This window comes from Falco cherrug, chromosome 5 (assembly GCF_023634085.1).
Source record: "Falco cherrug isolate bFalChe1 chromosome 5, bFalChe1.pri, whole genome shotgun sequence".
NCBI classification, from domain to species: Eukaryota; Metazoa; Chordata; class Aves; order Falconiformes; family Falconidae; genus Falco; species Falco cherrug.
Genome location: NC_073701.1, coordinates 54,476,295 through 54,503,690, shown reverse-complemented (window position 1 = coordinate 54,503,690; position 27,396 = coordinate 54,476,295). Strand labels below are relative to the sequence as shown.

The 27,396-nt window shown below is 42.0% G+C and overlaps 1 protein-coding gene across 3 annotated transcripts in view; it reads left to right on the top strand.

Annotated features, from left to right (window-relative positions):
• PPM1H (protein phosphatase, Mg2+/Mn2+ dependent 1H) overlaps positions 1-27,396 on the top strand; it is a 144,505-nt gene that overhangs the window by 63,373 nt on the left and 53,736 nt on the right. For all 3 annotated transcript variants that reach the window (XM_055711691.1, XM_055711688.1, XM_055711690.1), the window contains exons 2-4: positions 2,902-3,067; positions 11,812-12,156; positions 20,169-20,281. In XM_055711691.1, coding sequence (XP_055567666.1) covers positions 2,902-3,067; positions 11,812-12,156; positions 20,169-20,281 — 624 coding nt within the window. The remainder of the gene's footprint in view (positions 1-2,901; positions 3,068-11,811; positions 12,157-20,168; positions 20,282-27,396) is intronic.

The following is a 27,396-nucleotide window of genomic DNA, read 5'->3' as shown; positions in this document are numbered from 1 at the left end:
AGTGTGAGAGTGGAAGAGTGCCTATGTCAGGAGCGGGGCAGCTTTTGGCATCTAGACCATGCATTACCTGGTAGCACCCATAAGCACTGTTGCAACATTATGATTAGTTCAAATTTTCACAAGGATTTCCAGAATAAACTTAACCCTCTGCTGGAGAGATGAAAACTGGAATTTTGGGAGACAAAGTGAAATTCTGGGAGGAAACATTGTTCACAGCCCCAGTCCCCCCACCTCAATACACTGACACCCCAGCTGCTGTGTCACCTCATTATTCAGTCTTGTCGGGTTCCTTTTGCCCATATCCTCTTCTAGCAAGATGCTTGGTACACAGGTTCAACTCCAGGCATTTCACAGTAGCTGACTGCCAAGCCAGTCTGTTAGGTCACTTTGTTCTCGTAGCCTTTATAATGTATTCAGTGCCTTGACAAATTTTCTTGGCAAGAGCTTTATAAAATGATACCATATTGTGCATAACTTAACACACTGTTAAATGTCAGAACATCTCCTACCATATAAGTCCTGAAGTCCATCACTAAGCTCAGAAACCAGAGCAGCTCTGATACTTCAGTGATTTTTCATAAGGAATAATAAATGGTAAGAAGGCAGCGATTTTTGTAAGGAGTCACTTTTGTGACACTCTTCCACATTTTTTTTAATGGGTTTGCAAACAGCAGCATCAGTGGGGAGTCTTATCAGCTAAACCAACTATTGATTAGCTCCTAATATGACAAAACTACACTTTCTGTACTGCTGCAGTATTTTAATCATTCTGGTAGCTTTAAAAACTGAAGGGGTGTTGGCCAGGTGATTTAAATGCATTAGTGTTTGTACTCCCCCCCCCCCCCCCCCCCCATTTCCCTGTTTCTGAATATGTGTCCATTTTTCCTAGCGTCAAGAAAATGCTGTGTTTTCAGACTGGAACCTTACTGCATCTCAGTATTTGATCTCCAGTTGCTCAAAGGTTAGGCACTACAGGGGGTGAGTGGTTAAACTGCTCACAGGTGCCTTGCAACTAGATGCTTGTTCATCTCTGCTCTCTGTGTGTTTTACAAAGTAATTTTATCCACAGTTGGTGTTTATTTACAAGAAATACTTGTAAACAATTGGTGGTATTGTGCATACAGATGTCAGACTGCAGTGTGAGACATTTGGCACTGTAAGGAAACTTTTTTGTTTCTGTAAGAAGTTAATTGCAGTGGATGCACGTTTTCCTAAAAGAAGACTGTTTTTTTCTAATCAGAGGCAAGAATACTCATTTGCATGTCACAGTATCATGTTGCTCCTCGAAAATCAAAAGAATATATTACCTTTAAGTAAGGCTGACACAGAACTGGTGTTTCAGCAAGAGCAGGCAAGCTGGGGCAGTGTCCCCTGCAGGCCTGCCTTTGGGTTTTGTTTGCTTTTTGTTTCAACAACCTTTAGCAAGTGTTTTCCTGTTATGTAAAATTTTATGCTTTTGAAAACATGAGAGATCAAGAAGTCAGGTATGTCTTGAACTTGCCATAAGGATTATGATGTGTCTTCAAGCTGTTTTACTTTTGGGGGAGGCAGCAGTTGTTTTTAAAAGCATAGTGTGCCTGATGTGAAACTTTGTGTTTGTCCAATAGTGGAAACACTGTCTCTGACTAGTGGTCAACTTGTTAGGTGACTCAGACCTCATAGTAAAGAGGAGTGGTTGGATAGTGTTTGTGGAGGAAGATGTGCTTGCATCAGTGGCAATGTCTTTGCTGGGTTGGAACAAGACGTCCCAGCTTGCACAGGTTTTCCCCGTGTGAGCCCAGGACTGTCAAAGTCTTACTGAACGTGATATCAGCTGATGCAAAATTAGTCGATTTGACAAGGTTCTCATTTAGAAAATGGAAAACATGTTTGAACTTGGCTGTTCTGAGATGGACGATAGCAACCACAGTATCTTGGATAATGCAGACTTCTGATTAGGTTTTAAAATGGTGGTGGTGGAATAGCTGTGATTTTAGCTTCTTCATTAATGGAAGGAAGATGAGCAGTTGTGCAAGTTTCAGGATACCCTTGGCTGTCTGAAGCTTGTATGGAGCTCATACTGCTGGTTTGTGCATGCCTGCAGCTCTTGTTGCGAATCTTCTGCTCGCTATGCCACAGGTGGGACAGAGGTGTGAAGGTTGGAGGGTTTTTGGTTGTTGGTGAGGTTTTTTTGGAGGGGGTTGTATGGAGTATGCAGTGTATGTTTCTGTGCAGTACTAGAGGGATGTATTCAGTATGCATCTCTGTGTTGCTGTGGTATAAGCAAGCGTGACTTTGCATGTTGGAATATAAGGCAAAGCCTTTCCTTTGTATTTCTGTCACAGCATTTATGATGTGCTTTTTAAACAGACTAGTAGCAGTTGCATATTTTTCTGTGCCTTTAGCAGTAGCAGCTTTCTAGATTTATAGCAGGTATTTTCTTTGTGAAAGACTTGGAACTTGATAGAATGAACACCCTTAGCCAACAGATTCATTATTCACCATAACGGCGGGCAGGTAGAAGAGCAACTGAGGGTCTCATGTTTCAGCCAGGAGGCATAAGTGTTATCAGCCTTGACCATCAAGTAATCCCTTTAAAGAAAGGTATGGTATGCCTAAAGGTAAAATGTGCTCATGATGGCATTGGTTCTTATTCACAGAGTTCTGTGAAAAATGCTTGTTATTCCATGTGTAGGTGTATGGGAAACAAACAAGTATGCCTGTGCGTTTTTATGTATGTGCATGCATATGTACATTTGTAAAAGTCAGGTATTTTAATTCAATTGGTGTTTTCAATACTCCTGGACTATGGTTCCATACATCTTGAGTTACATATGAGATACAGATGGAGGCTTCTGTGCTTCACTAACTTGGACATGTCCCTCTTTTTCTCTTTTTTCTTTTTTTTTTTTTTTTCCTTAGGGTAATAAATGCAGGAAAGAGCACACACAATGAAGATCAAGCCAGCTGTGAAGTCCTCTTTGTCAAGAAGAAAGCTGGAGGCGCTAATTCTACACCAAACAAGAACTCAACAAAACGGAGGTCATCACTGCCCAATGGAGAAGGTTTCCAGCTGAAAGACAATTCAGTAAGCAGACTTCTATATCTTGTCCGTGGAGAAGCACAAAATAAGCATAAAAGAATGTGGCAATATGATACTAAAGGAAGTTAACTGAATGTTTTATATATTTTCAGTTACCTCTTACTAATTATCTCTGCTTAAATACAGAACACTTCACTATATTTTTCTTAGTTCTACATGATACTTGATTTCTTGCATTGAAAACTGCTTCTTGGATCTAAGACGTTTTAGTTTAAAGATAAGGAGGGGAATACTCCTTGGATTTTCCTATGTTTCATTTCCGAAAATGCAATCCTGACAAATTTATTGCTGCAGAATACTATGAGTTTAATGGCTGTGATTGACTTGTCCAGTGACAATCACTGCAAGCATAGCAGTACCACCGTTTATACAGTCATACAATTTTATTAAGAGTTAGACAGTCATTTGGGTTCTTTTTACTGAAGCAGTATTGCGTGTAGTAAGGTTGGTTTAAGCAAGTAGGGTGAGGTCATCCAACAACTGAATTCAGTGATTTTTGTGGACTCTTGGCTCCTCTCTTTGTGTGGCGAGTGACATACGTCATGCACTTGTCTACTGGCAATCATCTGTTGTTCTTCATTTGTCTTGTTTTCTGACTGGCTAATTACTTCATCTGCTCTTTAAGCATGAGCTCAGGCTCCAGCAGTGACTGATAGTGTGTGTTCGATTCAGACATTTAGCCATGTAATGCCGAATGCCTTATCTGAATGTTAAGAGGCAGACAACATGGATATGCAGTCTTTCAGCTGCTGGGAGAATACAAGTTTTCCCTAGGTGATAATTAGTCTTTCAGTGGACTTCACCCTTCTTTGGGTTTGGTTTTCTTTGTTGTTTTTATTTTAAACCAGATTGTGATTAGCAGTCTGCTTCAGTCTCTCTCCCAAACCCCCATGGCTTAGTACACCTGGTGGCTGCTGCAGCAGCCTGAGCAACAAGTGTTCCTCTTGCACTGTGTCCCTCCCCACCTCTTGCTCCTCCTGTTCGTTTTCACACTTCATGATTGCTGCAACATCTTCAGACTGACAGATTTTCCAGGTTTGCAAACAGCCCTTTCTTTCCTCTTTAAAATCTTTCCTTAGTTCACCTGTCCCAGTTACTGTGTGCTGATGTTCTTTGTTTTATTGGAACAGTCATGATTGATGTGGTTTTTTTTTCAAGTACATATTTGCACACTCCTGGGTAAAGAATTGTCCCTGTACTTTCCGGGACTATGAGTTGTGCTTATGTCATGCAAGGCAAAACAATTTAATAGTCTACTTTTTAAAATAAGTCTTTCCTAGAAAGTGTGTGCAACTGTCTGCTATTGGCTCATGCAGATGCTTGGTTGCATGAGTGTATTTAATTTTTGTATGCATTAATTATGTTTAATGAAGCAAGCATTTGGCCACAATACTTGTTTGTGTATATACAACACATCAAGATAAGCAATAGTGTGCTTGGTCCAAGTGGTTGTTTTTTTTGACACAAAGGACATCGCTGTGTCATGCACACAGAACACTGCAAAGACCGCTGTGCAGACACCAGCCTGGGTAGACACAGCTGGGTACTGTGCAGAGGTACTGGCTTCGGTCTGACACCACATTTAAGTTCCAGGCCTACAGTGTGAAATACTGGTCAGGGGCCTCTGCATGTGGAATGTGGGTGCATGTAGCTGTACTGAATTTGCCTCTATTTTCAAATTTTGGGGATGTGCATGGGATAGAAGCAGCTTTGTAGCATTATCCTGTTAACTTGCAGCTTTGAGTAGTATCAAATGCTTCTCGAGCAAAAGGCATGCTATGTTGTACATACAATACTGCATGGTTAATAATCTCCTTCATGTTTGTTTCCAATGTCTTTTTCCAAACATTACATAGCTACGATATTTAGATTACAATAAAAATAAAGGGATATAAAACTGTTTTATTACTGGAAAGGTGTCTTCAGTAGCCTTGATGGTATCTATCATTGTGGTCATCATGCTGTTATGACATTGTAATGGTAAGATCTAGAAACTGGCTGCATATTTTTGATAGCTGTTCTTTTTGTGCATTTAAAAATTAATGCTATTCAGCCTTGTTAAATATCCAGTTACACTGTGTTACATGAAGTATTTAACAGAATTTTCTAATTTCTCTTCCTCTCTTTACTAGTGTATTTCCTACTTTGATTCTGTGTCTTTGATCTTGATTTTTGAATAAACAGCCACTCCCTTTCAGGCTTCTTGGGGGAAATATTTTTATTTCAAAACTTCTGTTCTTTCTTTTATTTCTGACATGTTTTGACCAGAAATGAGCATAATGTCTGAAGTGAGGAGCCAGCTGATCTGTATAATATATAGTATGCTGGTTTCATCCTACTTGTTAGTGTTCTTTATATGTTCTTTTCTCATCTACAGTTTTACTTCTGTTTTTTTACATGAAATTTGAGTGAGTGTGATAGCACTCGTTATTTAGCTGTGTAAAACCTATTCTACCATGTTATTAGACCACAGCTTGTGAATTTAAATTTATAATATATTTTCCCAAAACAGGCAGCATATTTTTGGAGAAGGTTTTCTACTAGAGGGCAGTCTTACACTAGCAATTAGTAGGATTTTTTCCTTGGTATGATTTTTGCTGGTTGAATATGTCTTAAAAAAAAAGGTGTACACATTTCTATAATGTGTCCTGGTTTTATGTTTTCATATTTTTATACTGCAAAGTATAAAATTGTGGTTTGCCCTCATATGGCATTGTTAGGAAATATTTTTTTAAGGAGTGTATGAACTTGGTGTTAAATGTAACTTACTCTCTGTATCAATAAGATGTAGAAATACAGGCTTGAGACACTCCAGTGAATGGTATAATATTGAACTGGCAAGTATTTAGTTAGAAGGCCAGAGGCTGAATACTGCAGATGCCTCATAGGGAAATGCCACTGTAACACATGATCTGAAATTGTCTCAGAGTGGTGAAGCACCTTGCAGAAATACTGAAGGAAGAAGGGATGAGGGAAGAAGTTTATTGAGTACTTGTCCGATGAAAAGAAAAATGTCTTCTTTTCTTGTTTAGTTTTTTTAAAGGTGGAGCACAAGGGAAATAGGAACTGGAACTTAAACTGTCTTTTGATTTAACAGAGTCTATTTCATTGTCCTCAGATTTTTTTTTTTTCATACAGCCATTGAGAAGGCCATGTACCATCTTTGGTTTACCCTGCTTTCTGGGAAATTTGTGAAACTTAAATGTCAGCTGCACCTGAGGTCATGTGATTGTTGTTGTTTAATGCTAACACCACTGATGCAGCCCTGTGCTTTGGCAAGGTAGCGTAAGGGAGTCGTTGATCCATGGGTTGTCCACACGGACATGGCTGTCATGGCCTGGACTCTGCAGCTGGACTCTGCAGAGCTTCCAGGGGTGGGAAGGAAGTGATGGTGGGCCAGAAATGAAGAGATGGAGAAGTGAACATTTGTTTAGTCTCAACACACAAAAATCCAAGGAAACCTGTTAAACAGCATAAATAAGTTGGGTTTTTTTTCTTGAAAGAATGGTTGATAAACTGAGCAGAACAGTGAGAGGAAAGACTCTGCAGATTCAACCCTAAAATAATTCTACCCCCCCCCACCCCACTCCACTGCTGCTTGATTAATCATATTTGTCCTCTGTCCCCATTCAGGAGCATTCACTTAAAATTGTGCAGCTTTTTCACTGGTACGATTTTTAAATGCCTTTAACTATGGCGTACCTTAATGAGAAATACTGAAGACCATCAATGAATGAAATGGGAATCCTATCCCAGGATATTGTCATAGTGACAGGCAGGTTGCAGGACTTAATGTGATGCATCATTAATTGTCATTGTAATGTGAGGATACATGATTAATAATTCTGCAGTTTTCTTTGCCATAAAGACGGGATGGAGTATTTGTTTTGTGTGACATGAGGCTGGTTGCCTGCCACAGGTAGTTGAACATATTGGTAACGTTAGGAGAATTTTCTCTGAGTATGGGGTAGCAGTTGCCCACTCATTTCAGATTTTATGAGAACTAAAGGTGCGCTCTAATGCATTTTGTGAGTGTCGTTCATATTTGGAACAATAGAAGTTGTGATGAGTTGTGGTTTTTAGAATAGCTCTTTAGTGGCAACATGATTTATTTGCTTTTTTGAATTTGCTTCATTGAAAAAAAAAATCTGAAGCTTTGCAATGTAGAACTACTATCTAGCTTACCTGAAAAAATTGTCCCAAATTGATTGCTAAGGCAGCCTTTTTTCTTTTTTGCTATAACTTGGCACCAATTATGTGTGTGTGTGTATATATATATATATGCATTATCTTTCATGATTTCTCTTCCATTGCTTGACCCAAAACTTTGCATATCTTAGTTATGTTTTACAGTTACAAAACTCAGGAGACAACTGAACCTTCCTGAAAGCTAGGTCAGCAGTTGTGGAGCCTAAAGCTTATTAAATTTCCTAGTACATTCTGGAAATGGATTGTAAGGTCACTGCAGTGAAGGATCTGTTTGCTCTTCGTGTACTTGGTAGCCATTCAGAATGTTGTTAAGTCTGAATCTTTTGAAAGAAAATCTAAATCACTCTGACTGATCATACTCCTACTTGAGGGCTCTGTCCAGTTAAAAGAACAAATGGAGATTGGTGTTTGAAAGACTGCTTTTGACAGAATACCACCAGAGCTCATACAAATAGATGTCTTGTTCTTTGAGAGTCTGCAGAATGTCGATACTTTCAGGAGGAAGTTCAAGCTCCCAAATGTGAAAGAGAGAGAACAGCTATGCATATGCACACCAAAATAGGTCATCTCAGCTGTGGGAGGAAAAGCAAGGACCTTTTTGTGCTCTTTGTCTCATCTGTCTGCCCTGACTGCTGGCCCTTGTTCATTCTCTGAGTTGCTACTTTATTTGCACCATATAGTTAATTCTCATCAAATTGGTATGGTTTTGGAGAATTTGTTTCTTTCAAATGGACTCGCTCTTTTTATTCTCAGGGTGGGGGAAGGGTATTTGTTTGTTCCTTTTTTAGACAACTAATGGGTTATTTGTGGTTATACTCTCTTTGGTAGTTCAAAAGTAAATGAAGCTTCTTACGAATACATAAGGGTTTTTGGAGACTAATATTTAGGTGTCAGTAATGCCTGCAGAACCTGACTGAAGTTAAGGCCCTAGAGCATCTCACACAGAACATGTTTACAAGAACAGTATTGTGGTAGTCATCTCCCTTGACTGTATATGCTTATAATACAGACCTCTCGGTTATCTAGGGTACTTCTGCAATTGATAGGGAGAAATAAATCCACTTTGGAATGAGATGAGCATAGTCTGAAAGTGCAGGAGTGTTTTTCTCTCTGCTGAGAATAAGGGCAATTTAGAGAACTGTCTTGGAGGTGTGTGCTGTAGATGTCTGAACTTAGCTGAACTAATAGCAACACCCTCTTGTTTACAAATTACTAGTCCAAAAAGGACAAGATCAGTGAACTCCAGCAGAAACACTATAGCTGACATGGCCATGCCATGTTTATGTCAGTGACAGTCTCATAATATGGCTCAGACCCATGTGAGCTTCCCTGTCCTAATTTGTGCTGCCCATTAGCTTAGAGGAAATAAGCGGTAACATTTCAATTTCACTTTTTGTCACGGGCCATTGTTTTGCTCTGTTGTAAAGCTTCCCAGTCTCTGATGGCCCCTTATTTGGCTACCAAGTTCACATGAGGTTTGTTCGGTACAGGACGTATCCAGTGTTTTGCTCATAATAATGAGAGTGAATTGTGTTAATAACTGTCGTCTTTTAGCTTTTGAAAAGCTCTAATACAGACTTTGCTAGGTGTTTGCTTTAGAAAACTGAAGAAAATCAGTGTGTGTGGGAGGTTAAACTTGTTCTTAATTGTAAGTTTCTGTTGTAGTTTGGGTGCAGGGGGAGGGTGACAACAAAATATCTTCCTGCTCTAGGTGGAAGGTAAAACACCTCCATTTCAATCAGAAGCGTAATGCCTTTATGCTTTTCCCCCAAAAGGCAGCACATCTTCTAAGGAGTAGTACCTTTCAAATGACAGGAGGACATTAAGCTGTGGAAGCATTATCCATGTTGCATCATGAGGTGGATTTTGGCCAGGGAGCCAAACCCTAACAGAAGAATGGGAGCAGAGGTAGTTTGATCTACAGCTCTCAGGAGGCCCAGTGTTGCCATTTTGAATAAATGGTTTCAGTTTTCAGCTGAAATACATTTACTTTGGGGCACTTGTTTCTGTTGGCAAAATACTTTAGATTTTGCATGAATAGCAATCTGTTTTTACAAACAGGTGGTTTAGTAATCTGTTATCTGTTAAAAATGGCTTAAGAAGAATTTTACAGCCAACTGTTGTGTGAACTTGGATGGATTCTGAGCCCAAAGGAAGCTAGCGCAACTGCCAGTCATGCCTTCAGGGGTGAAGTTGCACAACAGTTTTTTGTGAATTTACCAGACTGGGCAAGTGGGTGGGTCTGGCTAAGGAGCCACATTTGGAAATGTATACATTTACTGGGTTTTCCACCATTATAAGATGTATCCTGTATGATCCTTACTGTGGTAAGTAATCCAGTACTGTAGGAAAATACTCCCCTTTTCTCAACATTTCAGCAATGAAATGAAGGGTACACAGTAGACAGCTGAATTCCTTTTCTTGGAGGAACTCTACTCTGTAGATGACTATTGTTAATGCACTGGTTAAGAGTGTGTTTGAACTTTATAACAGCAGCAGTGCTATAAACTAAAAAATAAAAAAGGACTTACGTAATTTTTATAATGACAGCTTTTAAATGTGCATTCGAACAAGGTAAGTTGTAAGTAGCAATGCTCATTCAGCAATGAACAGCATGAACTTGTAGTGATGGTCTATATACATGTTGCTAAAAGACATTTTGCATAAGGTTTTGGATTTTGTAACTCAGGGCAACGATGAATGATGTCTTTTGGATCTGCAAATGACAATTCATGGTGTTCTTATGCCAACCTGTCTGCCATGTCCTGCATCCAGTGGTTGGCACCTTTGTGGAGCACCTGGAACAGCAGAAAGTAAAATTGAGCTGCAGTTCACAGCCCTGTCCATAAGTTTGAAATAAGCAGTCATTTGGGCACGAGGTGCTGCTGGGATGCAGGTGGTGCCTAGACTATATGCTGATCTGTCGCGTAACGGAACAGTGTTTGGGTGAATGAAACAAACCATATCTGTTATCCTAAATTAGACCACAGTTAGTGTGACATCCAGATGTAATTTTAAGTTCTTTGCCTGCAGTGAGATCTAGGTTATGCTTTCTTAGTATGAGGTGTTTTGCAACAGTATTGCCTGATTCCAGTTCCTTGCAAAATGGTTTATTTCTAAATCTGTGTAAGTCCACCCACATCTGATTCATAAGGCCATCCCACAAACAGTTGTTTCAATATAGCTAGGAGAAGGTGCAAGATTAAGAAGAAATGGAGGGGAGAGACTGGAAAGACTCTTTCCACATACTGCTGCCAAATATGCTACCGTGTAAAGACAGATATGCTTTAAATGGTTCCCTGAGGATTTCTAAGTTAATTTCTCCCCAGAAACCTGAGGTTATCTAGGGTATGGCTCCTTGTTTTTTTCGGGCAGATAGGAGCTCGTGCTGCCCAGAACTTGGTCTGCCTCCAGCCCTGGGTTAATGTGTCCTATCGGAGTGATAGGGCACCTCGCCACAAAAACATGGTTTCTGCTCAAATCAGAACAATAGTGGAGCAGACTTACACCTGTCAGAGGAGACTGTGTGGAGCAGAGAGGGAGAAATATTTGAAAATCACGTCAATGATCAATAACTGCTGAACAAATATATAACATCACCGCACATACTTTAATTTTAATGACGAGGTCTACAAGATTTACTTTTCCAGATACTCTGTGTGTGTGAGAGAAAATGTGCTGACCGGCATGCTAGGAGTTGAGCTAAAATATAAGATCTAAAATCAACTATTATGCCAAGAGCTATATCAAAACACTTGCATAGCTCTTCTGGTCAGAGGGTATGTAACTCCAGTATTGCAGAGGAAACTTTTCAGAGGACTGGGAAGAACTAGGCAGTGAATGTGTAGGTTAGCACATGTGGAGTGCAGCTGATTCCACCTGTGTCAACCATCCTTGAGGACCACTGTGCTGGTTCCTGGGCTGGCACAGGCAAGGAAAGCCTGAGCTGTCCCATCTGTCCACACAGATTGACCTTTTTTACCAGTCATGGAAGTGGGGATCATGTCTTGTTACTAGATGTCAAACTGAGGTCCTTTGTCTCATGCCTGGTGAAAAACAAGATCTGTCACAGAAGTCTCAGGTGCTCTCTTGTTTAGAATTTTGGTCTCCATGGTGGTAGATCCATCATTTATCAATGATTTGATTTTTGAGTGCTTTTATTCCAATTACATAGAAATTAACTCGGTCTCATAGTGGTAGGCTGTGCTTGGTCAGTGCATCCTGCAACGGCTGGTAAAGTAAGAAAGATTGCAAGTTCAGCCTTTTTTAAAGTATTTTTTTGACGGGATTAAGGAAAAGGGGAAAAAATGGTGGGGATGTGTGGGGAAAAATAAGCATCGCTTCTTCCTGTCAGAGTTGTACTAAAACAGTAATTATTTCTCCATTTCAGAAAGAAGGTTACCTCTGGGAAGGTTACCTGTGTTTCACCTGCTGCACCTGTGCCACCAGTCACCTCACCTGTGGCTGTGTAACAGTGACCATTTCTCTTCTTTTCCTTTCTTCCCCTGCTGCTTCTCCAGGACACAGATGGGATCAACCTGTACTACTGGTCCCTGTTTGATGGACATGCTGGGTCGGGGGCAGCTGTGGTCGCTTCCAAACTGCTGCAGCACCATATCTTGGAGCAGCTGCAGGAGATTGTGGACATCCTGAAGAACACCGCTGTTCTCCCACCCACCTGCCTGGGAGAGGAGCCTGACAACCCGGCCACCAACAGCAGGACGCTGACACGGGCGGCCTCCCTGCGTGGTGGTGTGGGGGCCCCAGGCTCACCCAGCACCCCTCCAACGCGCTTCTTCACTGAGAAGAAGATCCCACATGAGTGCCTGGTTATTGGGGCCATAGAAAGTGCATTCAAGGAAATGGTACGTATATTTCAGAGCTCTGATGTTCTTGTTGCTTATGTTAATGAGTCGCATAGCCTGAGGAAGATGAACATTTAGGTATTTTTTCACTACCTTTTTTTTTTTTTTTCTTTCCCTACTTAAGTGTGGACAAAATTATTTAAGAGCCTCAACAGCATACCTGGTACATCCCTGTGAGGTAAGAACTGGATCTTAAGGCCCAGGCAGCACCAACGCCACATGAATTACTTGACTTTTAGCAGCTTGGTGCTCCTTTTCTCCCCCTCCCCACTCCTTTTTTTTTTTTAAGATAAAAATCAGTATTGCCTCACAGTAGCATTGTCTGTTACTATAAGGCTGTGTATATGGGCATGCACTTTACAAAGCCTTGTTGCCCTACCGGAGCAACAGCAAAGGCTCTCAGCATTCCTTGCACCACAGACCCTTGTTCGTGTTGCCCACAACTACACAAACAGGTCACATCAGGGACATGGATGAGGGGCAGCTTCCTTGATCCAATGACCTGTAGTTCACATTAGTGTTGGGGTGGTTCATAAAGCACAGTAGTGACTTGCTCTGGTTTAACCCCAGCCAGCAACGAAGTATCACACAGCTGCTTGCTCACTTCCCCACTCCGACCTCCAGTGGGTTGAGGAGGAGAATCAGAAAAAGGTAAAACCTGTGGGTTGAGATAGGAACAGCTTATATAATTGAAATAAAAATAATAACAATAATAACTGTGATGAAGGGGGGGGGGGGGGAAGAGAGGAATAAAATAAGATGAGGAGGGGAAAGTGATGCACAATGTAATTGCTCACCACTCACTGACTGATGCCCAGCCAGTCCCTGAGTAGCTGGCTCCCAGCCAGCTCCCCCCAGTTTTATACTGAGCATGACATTCTATGGTATGGAATATCCCTTTGGCTAGTTTGGGTCAGCTGTCCTGACTTTGCTTTCGCTCGGCTTCTTGTGCAGCTGCTCACTGGCAGACATGGGAAACCAAAAAGTCCTTGACCTTGCTAAGTAGTGCTTACTCTAATTAAGACATCAGTGTGCTATCAACCTTATTCTCATATTAAATCCAAAACACAGCACTGTACCAGCTACTAAGAAGAAAATTAACTCTATCCCAGCCAAAACCAGGACATGACTGTAGCGAGAGTGCATGCAGCTCTTGACTGAGGCAGGTTGGGTGTGGGTGAGTGGGACATGAAGTATGTTCTTACCGGAGGAAATCATGACCCTGAGGAAAAAGAATATCCATCAATTTCCCTAAGGAAGGCTGTTTTTTTCTCTTCTGTAATTGATGTAGCTGCTCTGTACCTTCCCCCTTCACTTCTCCCATGTTATTAAAAATAATTCTTGTCAGGCAGAGCAGAGGTTTGGCCTGCCAGTTGAGTACGTGTGGATCAGATCTTGGGAGGATCTGTTCTTGTTTGTTTTCTCCTTTTTTAAATTGTGGTGTTGTTGTTTTTAGAAAAGCCTCTTATTCGAGCAGAAGGGTTTTTAACTAATTGGTGTTTCTCAGAGGTTTTATTTGTTGTCTGAAAGTATTCGATCATTGTTTTTCGTGATGTAGGTGAATCTTGTTTAGTACCTGCGGCTAATTGGAGACCAGAGTTGTCATTATAACAAAGCAGTGCTTCGCTTTGAATTCTGAATAACAATTATCTTGCTGGATTGTCCTTTCTCCCCAAGGAAGTGCAAGCAAACAAACCTGCTAACTGGGTTTGGACTTCTAGGTGGGTAGGTCCAAGAGCAGGATGCACAGCCTTGGCATCCTGTGTGGGATAATAGCATTGTTATGTGGGGCAGGCGAGCAGGTTTTTTCACTGCAGCTGGTCGGCTCTGTTTCCTCTAGCTGAAAAGAAAGAGGAGGATGTATGAAAATCTTCTGTCAGTTTAGCATGCCTTTCTCAGAAAGGGAGGACTAGCTTTCTCCATTTGTTGAGAAAGAAGGGAAGAGATGACACTGCCCATCCCCTACATTCTAGTGGGTTCAGAGCGTGCTTAAGAGAGGAACACCAATTTCATGGTTAGTTGGGGCGACTTTCAGGCCAGAAGAGTGACATGACTCTTTCTCTCTCCTGTTGAAACTGCCTGCAAGTGCAGGAGGGATGAGAAATGGGAGTTTCATGGGACTGGAAAGCAAAGGTGAGAGGTAAAGAAGGGCCATTGCAGGTGCTCTGCCTTTCTTACGAGAGCAGCACATGCATTACCCATTGCTGCCTTCCTGAACATGTCTGAGTGAGCAGGGCTGTTAATTGCCCTGCTTTATTTTGAGTTCACACCTCTGTTTGGTAGGTGTTCACACCGAAGACAGTCTCAGCTTATGTCTGACTGCTTGGGAAGGATTTTATGGATTACGGTATGACAAATGCAAAAACCCTGGATAACTTGCTAGTTACGGTGTCTGGGTATTCCATGTACAGGTCATAGTAATCTGTCCTCCCTTTTTCTAAACTAAAGTCCAGAGAATATTTTATTTTCCTCCCTGTGTCTTTGTTCGTGCTACAGATCAGGTACCTTAATTCCCACTTCTGCTTTTTATCAGAGGGCTGAAGTTCATTATCTGGTCTTTTCTATATAAATGACTGTCTACCACAATGCAATGTAATTTGAGCATTAAGTTTTACATTAAAAGGAAGTCTTATAGTCAGATTAAAAAAAGCAATAGATAATTATATCTGAGCTTTTGGGGGAGTCTTGTGCTTATGATTCGTTTAGGCAAAAGAATATTTTCTTTTGTCCCTGTAAGGGAGCAGTTTGTAAGATCGACACTCCTGAGTTTCATCTATGCTTGCAATGACTGATCTTCCTCCTACCCCTGTCTAACTTCCTGCTAGTTTATACTCCTAGCAGTCTTTGGGTGAAGATTTTTGGGCCTCTTCCACAGCACATAGTTAATTCAGCCCTATTCTGTACTGGAACATCATGGATGTTGTTGAGTTAGGTCAATGCAGTTGAGTTGTGCTTAATGTACAAGAGTTTGTGCCATCATTTTACCTGGCGGTTCATGAAAGCTCAAGTTTCCTGGACACGTAGGCAGACCAGACTTCTTGGTGATGTTTCCTGTAATCCCTGTTGCTGCTAAGGGTGTTTGAACCTGGTGAAAATGTTGGGTAGATAGAGATGCTTGTGGTTTGTTTGTTTTTGTTTTGTTTTGTTTTTAACAGTGCGACCTGGCAGGTTTATTTAATGATGGGTTTGTCCCCTTTTTGTGGGAGCATTTAGCATACCATTACTTTTTTTCTCCCACTGCCTTTTGAATTTTAGTTGAGCTTTCCCTGTTTGTGCCTCAAGTCTCAAATAAAATACAATTCATCCTTTTCAAAAGGCTTTCAAAAATTATATTTCCTTTATTGGGTGTGGTTTCCTTTGGGCAGTGCTTGTCTGAGAGCTACATGAAGTAAAACACTGGAAAGCTGACACAGACCAAGTAGTTGCCTAACTTAGAAATATAACAATTAAGCTGTCCCCTTTCTGAAGTACTTCTAGGTAGTGTTCTCTGACTGTGTTGGAACTGGCATCAGCAAGTTTCTGTGTTGTCTTCTGAGATAAATTAGTGTCCTGTTTAAAAAATAAAAAATACTCAGTGTCAGTAATTGTCAGTGATACAATTATTCCAGTAAAAGGCAATACGTAAGCTCAAGTTCTGAAGGTATCGGAAGTCAAGTCCTCTAATTTTAATCTTATGAGTTTTAGAATGTACATTTATAGATTCAGTTCTAGGGTGCCAGGAGGGATGTTTCCAAATGTTGTTCTATACTGGATGGAAGCATCAAACTATAATCTCTTCCCTGTATTTAACCTTGTATGCATGTGTGTGATGCAGTGTTTTAAAGAAAGACTAAGGGGAGAGAGCACCTGTGCCACTCTGAACCCTGCTTAATTTTGGATGGGAAAAAATGGCACGGAACTAGTCTGTATGATTTATTGGGAGGTATAAGTTTGCATACGTTGCATCACTTTATTGAAATTTTTATTTTTGACTCAGATGAAATCTAGACAGGTGCTTTTGCAAGACTGGTGCCATTTTAATTTGAACAATCTTGAGTGCAACGCAACATCTGTTGTACAGTTCTCCTGAAATGCTATCTCTGATTAAATAGACGTAGGCATGAGGAGGGCTGGAACAATGTTCCACATTTGTGATGCCTTCTTAACAGAGGTAAAGCAGATTAAGGAGTTAAGTTGTGGTTATGCCTTGTGAATTATTTTTTTTTTTTTTTAAAGCAGATACCCGATGCTGTGCGTGTAGGGAGTAGAGCTGCTTTCTGTTGTAGCAAGATTGAGATCCTGGAGGAGAGGGCCCCTACTCTGAGGACAGATACTGATGAAAAATAGTTGTGTCGGTTGTTGGTGCGGTGCGGTAGCGCTAACGCTGCGCTTTGAATGCACCTCGTTCTCTTCTCAAGGCCCTAAATTTCTGAAACGTACCGTCGGGTGCAGCTGCGGCTGGCTGCCGGTGCGGCCGTGCTGCAGCGCCGGCCTCGCTGCTCAGACGAGCCGGCCGCTGGCGCCGCGGTGGCCTGGGCCGAGGCGCGGGGGGGCGGGCGGACCAGCCGGGGCCGCCGCGGGCTGCTGACCCGCCCGGTGCCCGGGCCCCGCCGCGGGGCCGCCGCCAGGGGGCGCGAGCGAGCCGCCGCCGAGCGGGTGGCGACGGCTCCGTGGGGCGGGTTCCTGCTCTCCCGCAGGCGGCCGTTAATGAGCGTGCCGAGCTCGGTGCTTCGGCGCTGGGAAGCCCGGGTCTGAGCTCGGCGGGGCCGGGCCGCGTTCCTCGGACCGCTTCGGTAACCGGTGGGGGGAGCAACCCCTGCTCCCCACCGCCTGCCCTGGGAACGGACCCCGCGGTGCGCTGCAGGCTTGGCTGCCTCCGGCCGCCGCCCCCGCACCCGGGGGGGAGCAGGGGGACCGGGCGTGAGGCAGCCCTGGTGGGCACCCCGTCCTACCTGCCAGGCCACGGCGTGTGTCCCGAAAAGGGCGCAGAGCACAGACTAAATTACCTGCTGCTTTGGCATGAAGCGATAGCCTTTTGAATAGAGAATATAGAAATGCCTCTTTTCTTTTTTTTTCCTTTTCCCCTGTCAGGGTCTGAGTGAGTGGCTGAGGCTGCCCTTTGGGCCAAAAAGTGTGTTGTTTGATTCTGCCCAGTGCTGCTCAGCTCTTCCCCTGCATGCAGATTCTATGTGAGGATGAGCTGCATGCTACAGAAAAGGAGACAAGAAAAAAAAAATGGGGTGGTGGTGAGAGCTTGCCCTGAAATCTTTCTTCAAGTGGAAAACAAGGAAGGTTTTGTATGTATTCCAATTTGTCTGGAATGAGCCCCTTTACACTCTTAAATTTCAGAGGTATTTTGGGGTTTCTGGCCCTGTTCATGCTGTATTACTCTCACCTTCCCAGCAGCACTGTTATAAAATATTTCATAGAAAGCTGCTGTCTCTACATCATAATGAGTTAGTAGCACAGGTGGGCTTTATTTTATTGTTGTGTCATATCCCCATCCTATCCCCCCACCCCCAAATCTTGTTGAGCTGTCAGAAAGCCTTCCCTTCTTTCCCCTGCCCTGCCCTGCCCCTCCCCCCCCCCCCCAAAAAAAAAAGGAAATGTCAAACAATGTGTTATCAAATTATACATGGCACTGAATGTACTCTGCCAAGTCATGGCAGTAAATTCACATTCTGAACAATGACTAGAGAGAATAGCCCGTGAACAGCAATGATTTGAAAAAATCCAGTACACAGATTTAGTTTAAGTAAAGGAAAACTCTGAAAATGAGGCCCTAAGGATTATCTGTCTTCTCTCCTATAATAGATGCCTATAATAGATGCTTCTGAATTCTGCACATTGAAAGAAATAAATTTTAGTTTAGGCATTCCAGCACTTGCAAAAGTGTACATATGACAAACTGAAACCAGGTGAGGAATTGTATATTGTCTGAAGGTTTCAGAGGGTACTCTGAACTGCAGAGGTGAAGGTTTCTTTAAAATTCCTGGCAGTGCCTGGAAAATCCACTGTAGTATTTGTATGTTTAAATTATTTTGATAGTTACAAACGTCTGCTTCCTTTGAACTGTTCTTTTCAGCTTTATTTAAAAATATATAGAAACCGTGGGGAGGAAGATCAGCTTCTCTATGGCAAGGTTACGATAGAGGCATTTATAACAGGCCCACGTCTGTGACCAGAGGTTCCACCAGTTTGATTTTTGGCTAGGTGGTGTTTTCCTCCTGGTTCTCAATTCCTGACCGCCCTGCTCCCCGCCTCAAAAGAAGAAAAAAAAAAAAAATTAAAAAGGAAAGCCACAACTCTGAGAGCATGGGAGCCAGCAGGAGAGCCCGAGTCTGGCAGCAGCAGGGTGCAGTTCCCGCCAGCAGCAGGGGATGGCCTTGTCGGGCAGCTGTTTCTTGCTGTCCCCGCCACACTTCCCACCTCTGTACTGTATTTATGGTACAAATTATATCAGGCCCTGTGTACACCAGCCAGCAAGGAGTCACGGCATTTGTGACAGACACCTCTGCCCAGCCTGCTTGGGACAGTGGCTGAGCATCCCAGCTGCTGCTCCCAGTCACATCCCCCTCCTAAAATCTCTAAGAAACAGTGTGGTCCCTGGCTGCCTCCAACTCTGCAGATTTTCAATCAAATTGCAGCTGTCATGGTTTGCATTTCTTGTGGTGCTTTTCCTCAGATAAATTTAGCTCTAAAATAAAGCTCTAAATCCTGTATCCCAAGGCGTGGACAATTTGTACTGTTTGTTGCTCAGTGCAAATATGAAAATGGCTGAAGTATAGCTTTGTCTGTGTATGCACACACACAGAGGCAAACAAATATATTCATAACAAAAAAACACATACAAGTAAGCAGGGTTTAGCTGGAAAAGATCTGCCTGTACTTGCAATAGCAATGTTCAACGATGTTCCCTGTTTGAATCCAGTATTACAAGGAAAGACCAGTTTGAAATTGGATTTGATTCTGGACACAGGAGAGGAGGGTAATTTGTAGCATGTTGTGTTATTACCCCGAAGTAAACTAAGAGGGCAGAATGAATTAATTGACATATACTTCAATTTTTGTTTAAAATGTATAGAGTACTGAAAAGTAGCTCATTTACTTGTCCTTTTAAATTCTCCAAGCTTTCCTGGGACACTATATATACACATACATAAATGTACATGTTTATATATTTTTTCCTTCCTGGACTTGATTGATTGATTGATTGATGATGGGTGTGATTGTTCTCCACTTCTGTTAAGCAGGAGGACTTTTTTATATATAATATTTCTTACGCTCAGAGTCAGTGGAAAGCTAAACACAGGAAGAACTATTTGAGCAGGCATGTGCCTCCGTAAATTTGGGCCTGTGCACACGCATAATAATTAAGCATTTTCAGGACCTCATAAAAATACTGAGGTGAGACACAGGGTTAAATACAGTGGTTCATCCTGGACAGTCAGTGAATGCCTGGTATTTTTCAGTAAATAATGTTCTACTGACCTTATACCCACCCACGCCCTTAAGTTTAGCATCCACCCATTCCCTGTGTTTCTGAGGGGAAAGCCTTGTGGCGTGAGCATGCCCTGCTGCTGTTTGTAAAGGTATATGCTCAGTGATCTTAGTGTCCCTTTTGAAGAGCAGGTAGTAATTCATGTCATAGCTAGGTCTCATTAATTATTTACTGTCTATATAAAGCACTCTCCAATTATACCACCAGGTACCTGTTGTTAAGCTACATTTATCTTTTTCTGTAGCAAATTCCCTTGCATCGCTCAGAGTTGCAATTTGTTCCTTGGTGCCTGATGTTTTACAGTCTCCTGTCCTGATTTGTCCCGAACATCTTTGTATCATAAGTAATAGGTACTTCTTGACTTTCTGTTCTTCTTCCTGAACATGTGGCCATAGCTGCAACAACAAAGAAAGCCAACGGGACATGCAGTTTAAGAAAGATGTTATTGGGGCGGGGAGGGGAGGGAACCTTCATTTTCTAAAACATTAATTGCAATGCCATCTTTATAAATCTGGTTCTCTTTTTCCCATAGGATTTGCAAATAGAACGAGAGAGGACCGTGTATAATATTTCTGGTGGCTGCACAGCCCTTGTGGTGGTGTATTTATTGGGGAAGCTTTACGTGGCAAATGCTGGTGACAGCAGGTGAGTAAGTGTGGTGTCTTCCCGCTTTATTCCTTCACCCCAAACTCCTCCAGGTCTGGTGTTACCAAGTTCCTTAGTTGCAGGCAGTATCACAAGAGGATTCTGTTTCTTGGCTGGACACTTAATGGCTCTCGCAGAAATTAATGCAAATGGCAGTGATAGGTTCCCAGTATCTTGTTGAGTGGTGGCTGCAGTCAGGGAGGCTGATGACGCTTCTGGCCCTGTAGCAGTTTCTGAATGACTTGATGGTGGCAGGGAAGTGGGAAGACACAAAAAAAGGCATTGAAACAGAAGAGCTGTTGGGTGTGTAGTAGAATTGTGTGTTGAACTCTGACAAGGTGACTGCATCTGGAACAGCTGGTGGGGCTGGACTGGTTCAGTAGGAAGTCCCGTGGCTCCTGATGCTACCCTCTACTGTTGATAAGCCACCTGGCTCTCAGGTTTTAATATCGTTGAAGATAGTCATCTGTAAGCAAATAGCTGCTACTTTTGCAATGGGGGAGGAGGGAAATAGATTACTGCGGGTTAGGATTTTTATTTTGTCTCATTGTGGCTAACGTACTTGTCCCTTTCTTGAAACTGAATGCTGTTATTCAGGAGTTGTTGCGTCGTTGTATTTTGAAGTTGGATGCCTGAAAAATTGTGATGAGAATGTTTTGCTTTATCCTTCTGATTTAACTAAAGCTTGGAGCTTATTGGAAATCTCTCACTTGCATTCTGTTCCACTTTCTCGCTCTTTGCCCATACCACCAGAGATGATGAGGCTATTCTTGCAAGACTTCAGACGTTCACAGCAGAGATCTGCATAAGCAGGCCAGGGAGAATAGTTCCCCACATGAGACAGGCTACTGTTGTGTTCTGTTAGTTCACAGCCGAGTAATTAAAGTCTGCAGAGGTACCAAACCACATTGTCCTTGGGTGAAGACTGCTACAATTACATATTTTTGTTTATGGTTTGTGCACACACAGTTTGTGTTTCTAGTGTGTACGGCCATGTGTTTACAGACACAGCACTCAAGCAAATAGGTTTGTAGTTTAAACCTAAAATTTTTATTGCCCCTTGCTGCTTTAAACTGTGTAAGAAGTCAAGAGAAATCCTTCGTGCATAAAGTTCCTATTCTTTTCATGTTCATGATTCTTCTTAAGATGCTGAACTTGCTGTATGTATTGCAAATTGCTCACCCAATTCCTCTTGACAGGTGACATATTTGAACCTTATTTTTGCATCAAATGTCAAGTGAATCCTCGTAGAGGGTAGCTGCGTACATGTTTGAGCAGACCACCTCTCCAATCATAAGAACCACTGCACTATATTCTACCTCTCTTGCCATTAAATTAGAAATAATCGTATTTTCTTGTGCTATTGCACTTGAAATACAGTTGAGTTTCTTCCATCGAGCTGGCTAAATTGCTTTATTGTCTCTTAGAAGTATGCTGTTTAAAACTGGCCTTGCAGGACCTACTTCTACGTAGTTGAGATCTTTGTTCTTAAATGACTGGGGCTGGCTGCTTCCAGTTCTCCCAGGATTCCTCCTCTGTTTCCCAAAAGCAGCCTCGGGTCTGTTGCAGTTTCTGATACCCAATGGGAAGAAATTGACGGTGATCTTGAGTTGGTGCCAGTGTCCACTGTAATTACAGACACTAAGTCTTCAAGAGGCTTTGAATGTTTATTAAGCCCATCCAAAGCATCTCTTTAGAACAAGAGGAAGAGCAGGAACTAGAAGGGAAGCCATCAGCAAGACTGGGTCTTGTCTGAACCAGGCCTCGAGTTTTTCTACTCATTACTCGCATCTTGTAGGTAAGAGTCCCTCCAGATCCAAAATAATTTGGGGGTGTACTTTCCAAATGGACCTCACAGAAACCTTCCTTGTGCTGAGAATTCCCTGAATTGCCAAGATACTTCACTTTCAAATAGCCCACTTCTAGATTTTCCTAGCTCAAGAAAATAAAAGCTTTAAAGCATAGATCCATCAGTTGATGATTTGGGCCTTTCTCCTACCAAATCCCCACTTTCCATGTTTCAGGGGGAAAAACAGTTATTGCAAAACACCTAAGTTGCTCCTCATCACTAAAAGGACATTTTAGGACTAGAACAGCAGCTCTGAGGTTGTCTGCCTACTGCCAGGGTGCACAATGCATTCCTGTGTTTTAAGAGCCCGGTCATGTAGCCAAGAAATTTTGTTTGTGTTAATTGGAAAAGTATGTTTCTTTTTGCTGTCTCATGCCTTGTGTGGTCAACTTCACAGTTTGTACAGATACAAATGAGGGCAGTGAGAAATACAATAAGGAAACTACTTAAAAAAAATAAGTTTGTAGGCTCTTGAGAAGAAGGGTGGGTTTGTCTTTTCACCCAAACAGGGGACTTTGCTTGTTGCTGTTGGAAGTAGATGCTAAAACCCTTAGTTCTTCAGCTGACCTTTAATTTCTTTGAGTTCACCTACTTGTTTGTGCCTCTTCTCTGTCTTCACTCTCCTTCTCCCTTCTCTGCACCACCACCCCCCACACCCCTGCAAAAAGCCTACAAATAAATCAAGTTACATTTCCCACAGACAGAAGATTTTGAGCTGCAGGGGTGGGAAATAAACATTCTGGGTTCACGCAAACCTCATTTGTACTGCCTCTGCTCAGAAGGTTAGGTCTTTTAATTCCAGGCAACTTCAAAACAGCAGAAGCTTTTAAAGGTGGGTTTTGAACAGCTTCTGCTGTCACAGGACCAAGGTATGTGTAACAAACTGTTACTGTCACAATGAGACTAAGGAAGTGCCAAGTGTGAGACTTGAATAATAATGTGCTATGCGGTGCCAGCTATACCTCAGACTTATGTCTGTGGTATTCAGTTTAACCACCAAAGCTTCTCAAATCTAATCATTTCATGCCACGTACCCTGGCAGTGTTGTATAGCAGCTGTCCTTTTGTAGTTGATGTGTAATTACATCATGAAAAGACTTTAATTACCATATTACTAAATTACCAGCCAGCAATCCTTTCAGGTTCAGCCCTAGCTCGCCTCTGTATGGACTATTAGGCTTCTCCAGGCTGAACACTTTGGTTGGTGTAAAAGGGAGGAAAAATTGTCCTAATTGTAGGTTTTGTTATGAACTATTATTGAGCTTGATGTTATGGCATCACTAATGTCAATGATATAATTAAACTGCTGCTAACGATGCAATCACAGTTCTCTAATAATTATATGTTAACTGCACATGATACCAGAACCCTGCTAAAAATGAGGTGATGTATTCAGAGCCTGATAAAAACAACTTGGAGGGAGCTGCTTTCGTTCTCTGATGGCTTGTCTGATCATTCTTGGACTCTGCCATAAATATACCTACTTCTACAGTCAAAATTCATGTCTGAATATTGGCCAAAGCTTTTTCTCATAGCATGCTCTCTCCACCCACTCATGGACCCCCCACCCCCCATGCAAGGTTACCTAATTAGGGACTGATAGCGCTATAGTCTGCTATCCAACATAGAGTGCTTTTCTGGTGAGCATTGAGGTGCTGTGCTTTGCTTACCAGTTTGACCTATACACTGTGGTAACTAGGCCAGGCTTTTGGAATAGCTGGTTTTTTTAATGAGGAACAGTAAATCTTCTCTGCTCATTCTTTTAAATAGTATTGTTCAATTTTATATTGCTAAAGTGACTTTTACTTCTAAGTTGCCATAACACGCCTTGTTAATCTCAGTTCTTCTTAGTTTTATGCTCTTTATTAGGATGTTGTTTTATACCTAGTGATGAAGCAGTAGTAAAACAGGGACTTTATGTTTTTACTGATTACTGCCCAATTATTGTATAGTGTCATGCAACATAACATTTGCCCAATATCTCTACAGTGACTGTAATACAATATGATCATATTTACTATCTTTGCCACGAGTGTTCTTCTGGTTTTCATGTTGTCTGGCTAAGGAGCTGCTCAAAGACTGCAGGCACTGCCATTTTGTGCTGTGCTTGGAGCCATGTAGGGTAGCTGTGCTTTTATCATTATATGACAAGCAGAACACCACAAGTTGATTTGACTTTTCCACAGGCCCTGAAACACTCACTAAATCTGCAGATGGGTTCTTGGGCTTTTTTGATTTAATGGCAGAACATGGGATCAAAGCAAAGAGCCTGATGTTTCAGAGGCTTCACAGACTTGAAGGGTCACTGGATTTTTTGCTTTGCTTCATCAGCTTTTTTTATCATCTCTTTGCTCCTTGCTTTTACTCCCCTGTGCTTTTGTTTTCAGGGCATATTCACCCTCTGCTTGAACATAAGTCCTCATGTCCAGAATAGGTTTTTTCCCTCCTTTTTGCAAGAGTAGAATTAATGCTAAGGCATTTGGTATTGTTAAATGGTGGGAGCTTACTTAGTGAATGTGGATTTTATTTTTTTTTGGTGGTTCTTCCATGTGGGTGCAGGTTAAGCAGCTTCAGTGGTGCTTCAGGTGCCCAGATGTGGGAGAGTGTTTGTAACACTGACTTCTCCCAGTGTAATAAAATAGTGAATTGAAAATTGAGTTCTACTTTGTTTATCATTTCAGTTGTTTCTGGATTTGCTGCTTGTCTTGAATCTCACTACGTTTTTACTTTCTCCTCTTTGTCATGGTGCTTGTCAGCTGCTTCCCTCCTGCATAGTTCTCATTGTGGGAAGTCAAATTTGGGAGATTAATCTGCTTCTATGGAGTAAATGAGAGAGGCATGGAAACAGCCACGTATCTGCTGACTGGCACTGTAGCTTAAATAGAATTTCTGAGAAGTCAGAATTTATGATTCTGACCCATTTTTGTGGTTCATTGTATCTGGCCTCTTCCTCAAGCCAGTCCAGCAGGGTGATTCTTTGCCAGAAGCGCTAACACTGTGTAAGGATGGAAACCAAAAAGTGTTCTAGTGCATTACTATTGTACAGCTATTTTGCTTTAGACTTTGATTTACAGTATTTTAAAGACATTCTAATTTTCTGGTTTTCTTAACTACCCATCTTCTGATCTAAATGGTGTATATTTTCCCTGTTTTCCTTGAATAGTCTGCTTAAGTCCTCTCTCTCCTTACATCTGTGTCTGCATAAACAACAATGCTTCATAAAGACTTAGAGGTCTCTAGAGGAAAGATTAACTCAGTTACTAAGCTTCTCCAGTCAGCAGTATTTGGAGAAGCACTCTTTTTTCCTGTGTCCTCCTAAAGATACGACAAAAATTGCCGCAGATCTCTGAACCATGTGCAGTGCCTTTTTCACCCTGGGACCATGGTAACTTGTCTTCATCCTCTGAAGTTCTTGTTTCTCCAGATACTAAAACGATGCTTCCCAAGAGGCAAGAGCAACGCTAAAGGATTGTGTTTTGGCCAATCTACGTGCACATCCCCTTTTAGATTATTATTCTTTGATGAAATCACTTGAAAATAGTAAATGTCTGATCATTTCAGGGCAACAGATAACTTAAGCCTGGTCTGCTCAGAAGCCTGTGTAGTAAGGAGAGACTGAATTCAAGATGAAGCAAGTCTCTCCCACACACATTCTCCTTCACTGACTGCAGTTTGGTAGGTAGAGAAGTCTGATCCTGTCTAGCCAAAAATGTTGGGAAAGATCATGACATCTTAGTCACACTCAGGAGATACGACCAAATCCCATCTTTCTCTTTCCCCTGCTTCTTTTCCTTAGAAGCCTGACTCGCAGGCCTCCAGAAAGCACTTCAGCTCCCCTTCTCCTGTCTGGCTTCCTTCCAGGCAGAAGCAAGAGCACAAGATGCATAGAAATAGCAGCAACCTCAGATATTGCAGGATTTTGTGTTTGGTAAAGATTTTGGAGGCATTTCAGGAAACACTTCAAGTGAAGTGTGGAGAAAAGGTGTTAGATCAGAAATAAGTCATGGCACTCAAAGTGCAGTGATGAGGAGGAACGTTCTCCAGTGATGCAATGGATGACAAGTTCCATGGAACTGGCACACTGTATCCAACACTGACTTGGCAGAAATTATTAATTTGGTAGTAAATGTTCATAGGCTTTTGAAGACAAAAAAAATGTCTTGCCTCTTCTCTGAACTCCTGTTTTTCCTGGGAGGGTGTGTGCTTTAGCAATGTCTATGGCAATCTAGCAGGTGTTGAAGCAGTTGTAAACATTTTCGGTGAGTGGTACATTCAGTTTAAGTCTTTGGTCCTAACCACACTCATACAGTCTTACCCACGATGTCCTTACATTCCAGATTATGAGAAAGGAGAGGAATTTTGGCTATCCAAGTACTATCAGTAAACTGGAAAGCCAGAGTTCATTGGTATTAGTTTCCAGGAGTCATGAATTCTATTAACTTTAATTCTGATAGGTTTTCAGCCTTTAAAAAAAGAAAAAAGCAAAACCAACAAAACCCATGCTGATCAAGCCAGACAAACAGACAAAAAAAAAAAAAAAAAAAAAGCTGGTTACTGCCACTGCAAGTAAAATTTCCCCTGCTGCCTATTTTTGTTGGTAAGTATAAGCACTGATCAAGGAAAAATTCCTACTGTAATAATTTTTAATTTGCCTGTATGTTGCGTGATGTTGAACATGCATGTTGCATGTATGTTGTATGTTGAATCTTAGAGCCATAGTGTCTGAGGCGAGATGGGCAAGGGGTGGTGAGGTGTGATTGTAATCACTTTTACCAGTATTTTATTGATGCATAAAGAGCCTATGACCTCTAATAGAGGCAGCTCATGGTATAAGCCAATATACCAGAATACAAATCTCCCAGTGCAGTGCATTAAGCTCCCAACCGTGACCACAGAGACACCTGCAGGTTCTTCATTTCAGTGTAAAAGGGCCAGGGCCAAGGCATGCCAAGCAGACGGGGTGTCTTGGCCCTCTAGCTCCCATCTGTGCTATGGGAGAACAGCCAGGGGGAGCACCTCAGGCTTTCTTGGTGAGTGTTTCAAGTCTGCTGTGGTCCGTCCTGTGTTGGAAAGCTTTTTCATCCTTTGAATTCCATGAGCTTGCCAGGAAGCCCAGGCTGTTCAATCTCAGCAGCAGCTATGCAATGCAGCTTGAGCCCTGCTCTTGGAGCTTTTAGCAGGGGCTTCCCTTGTCACTTCTGCATGGGTAAATGAAGCAGGGCTTGGGTAAAAATTCACTGATACAGAGTGAGCAGAGAATGCAACTT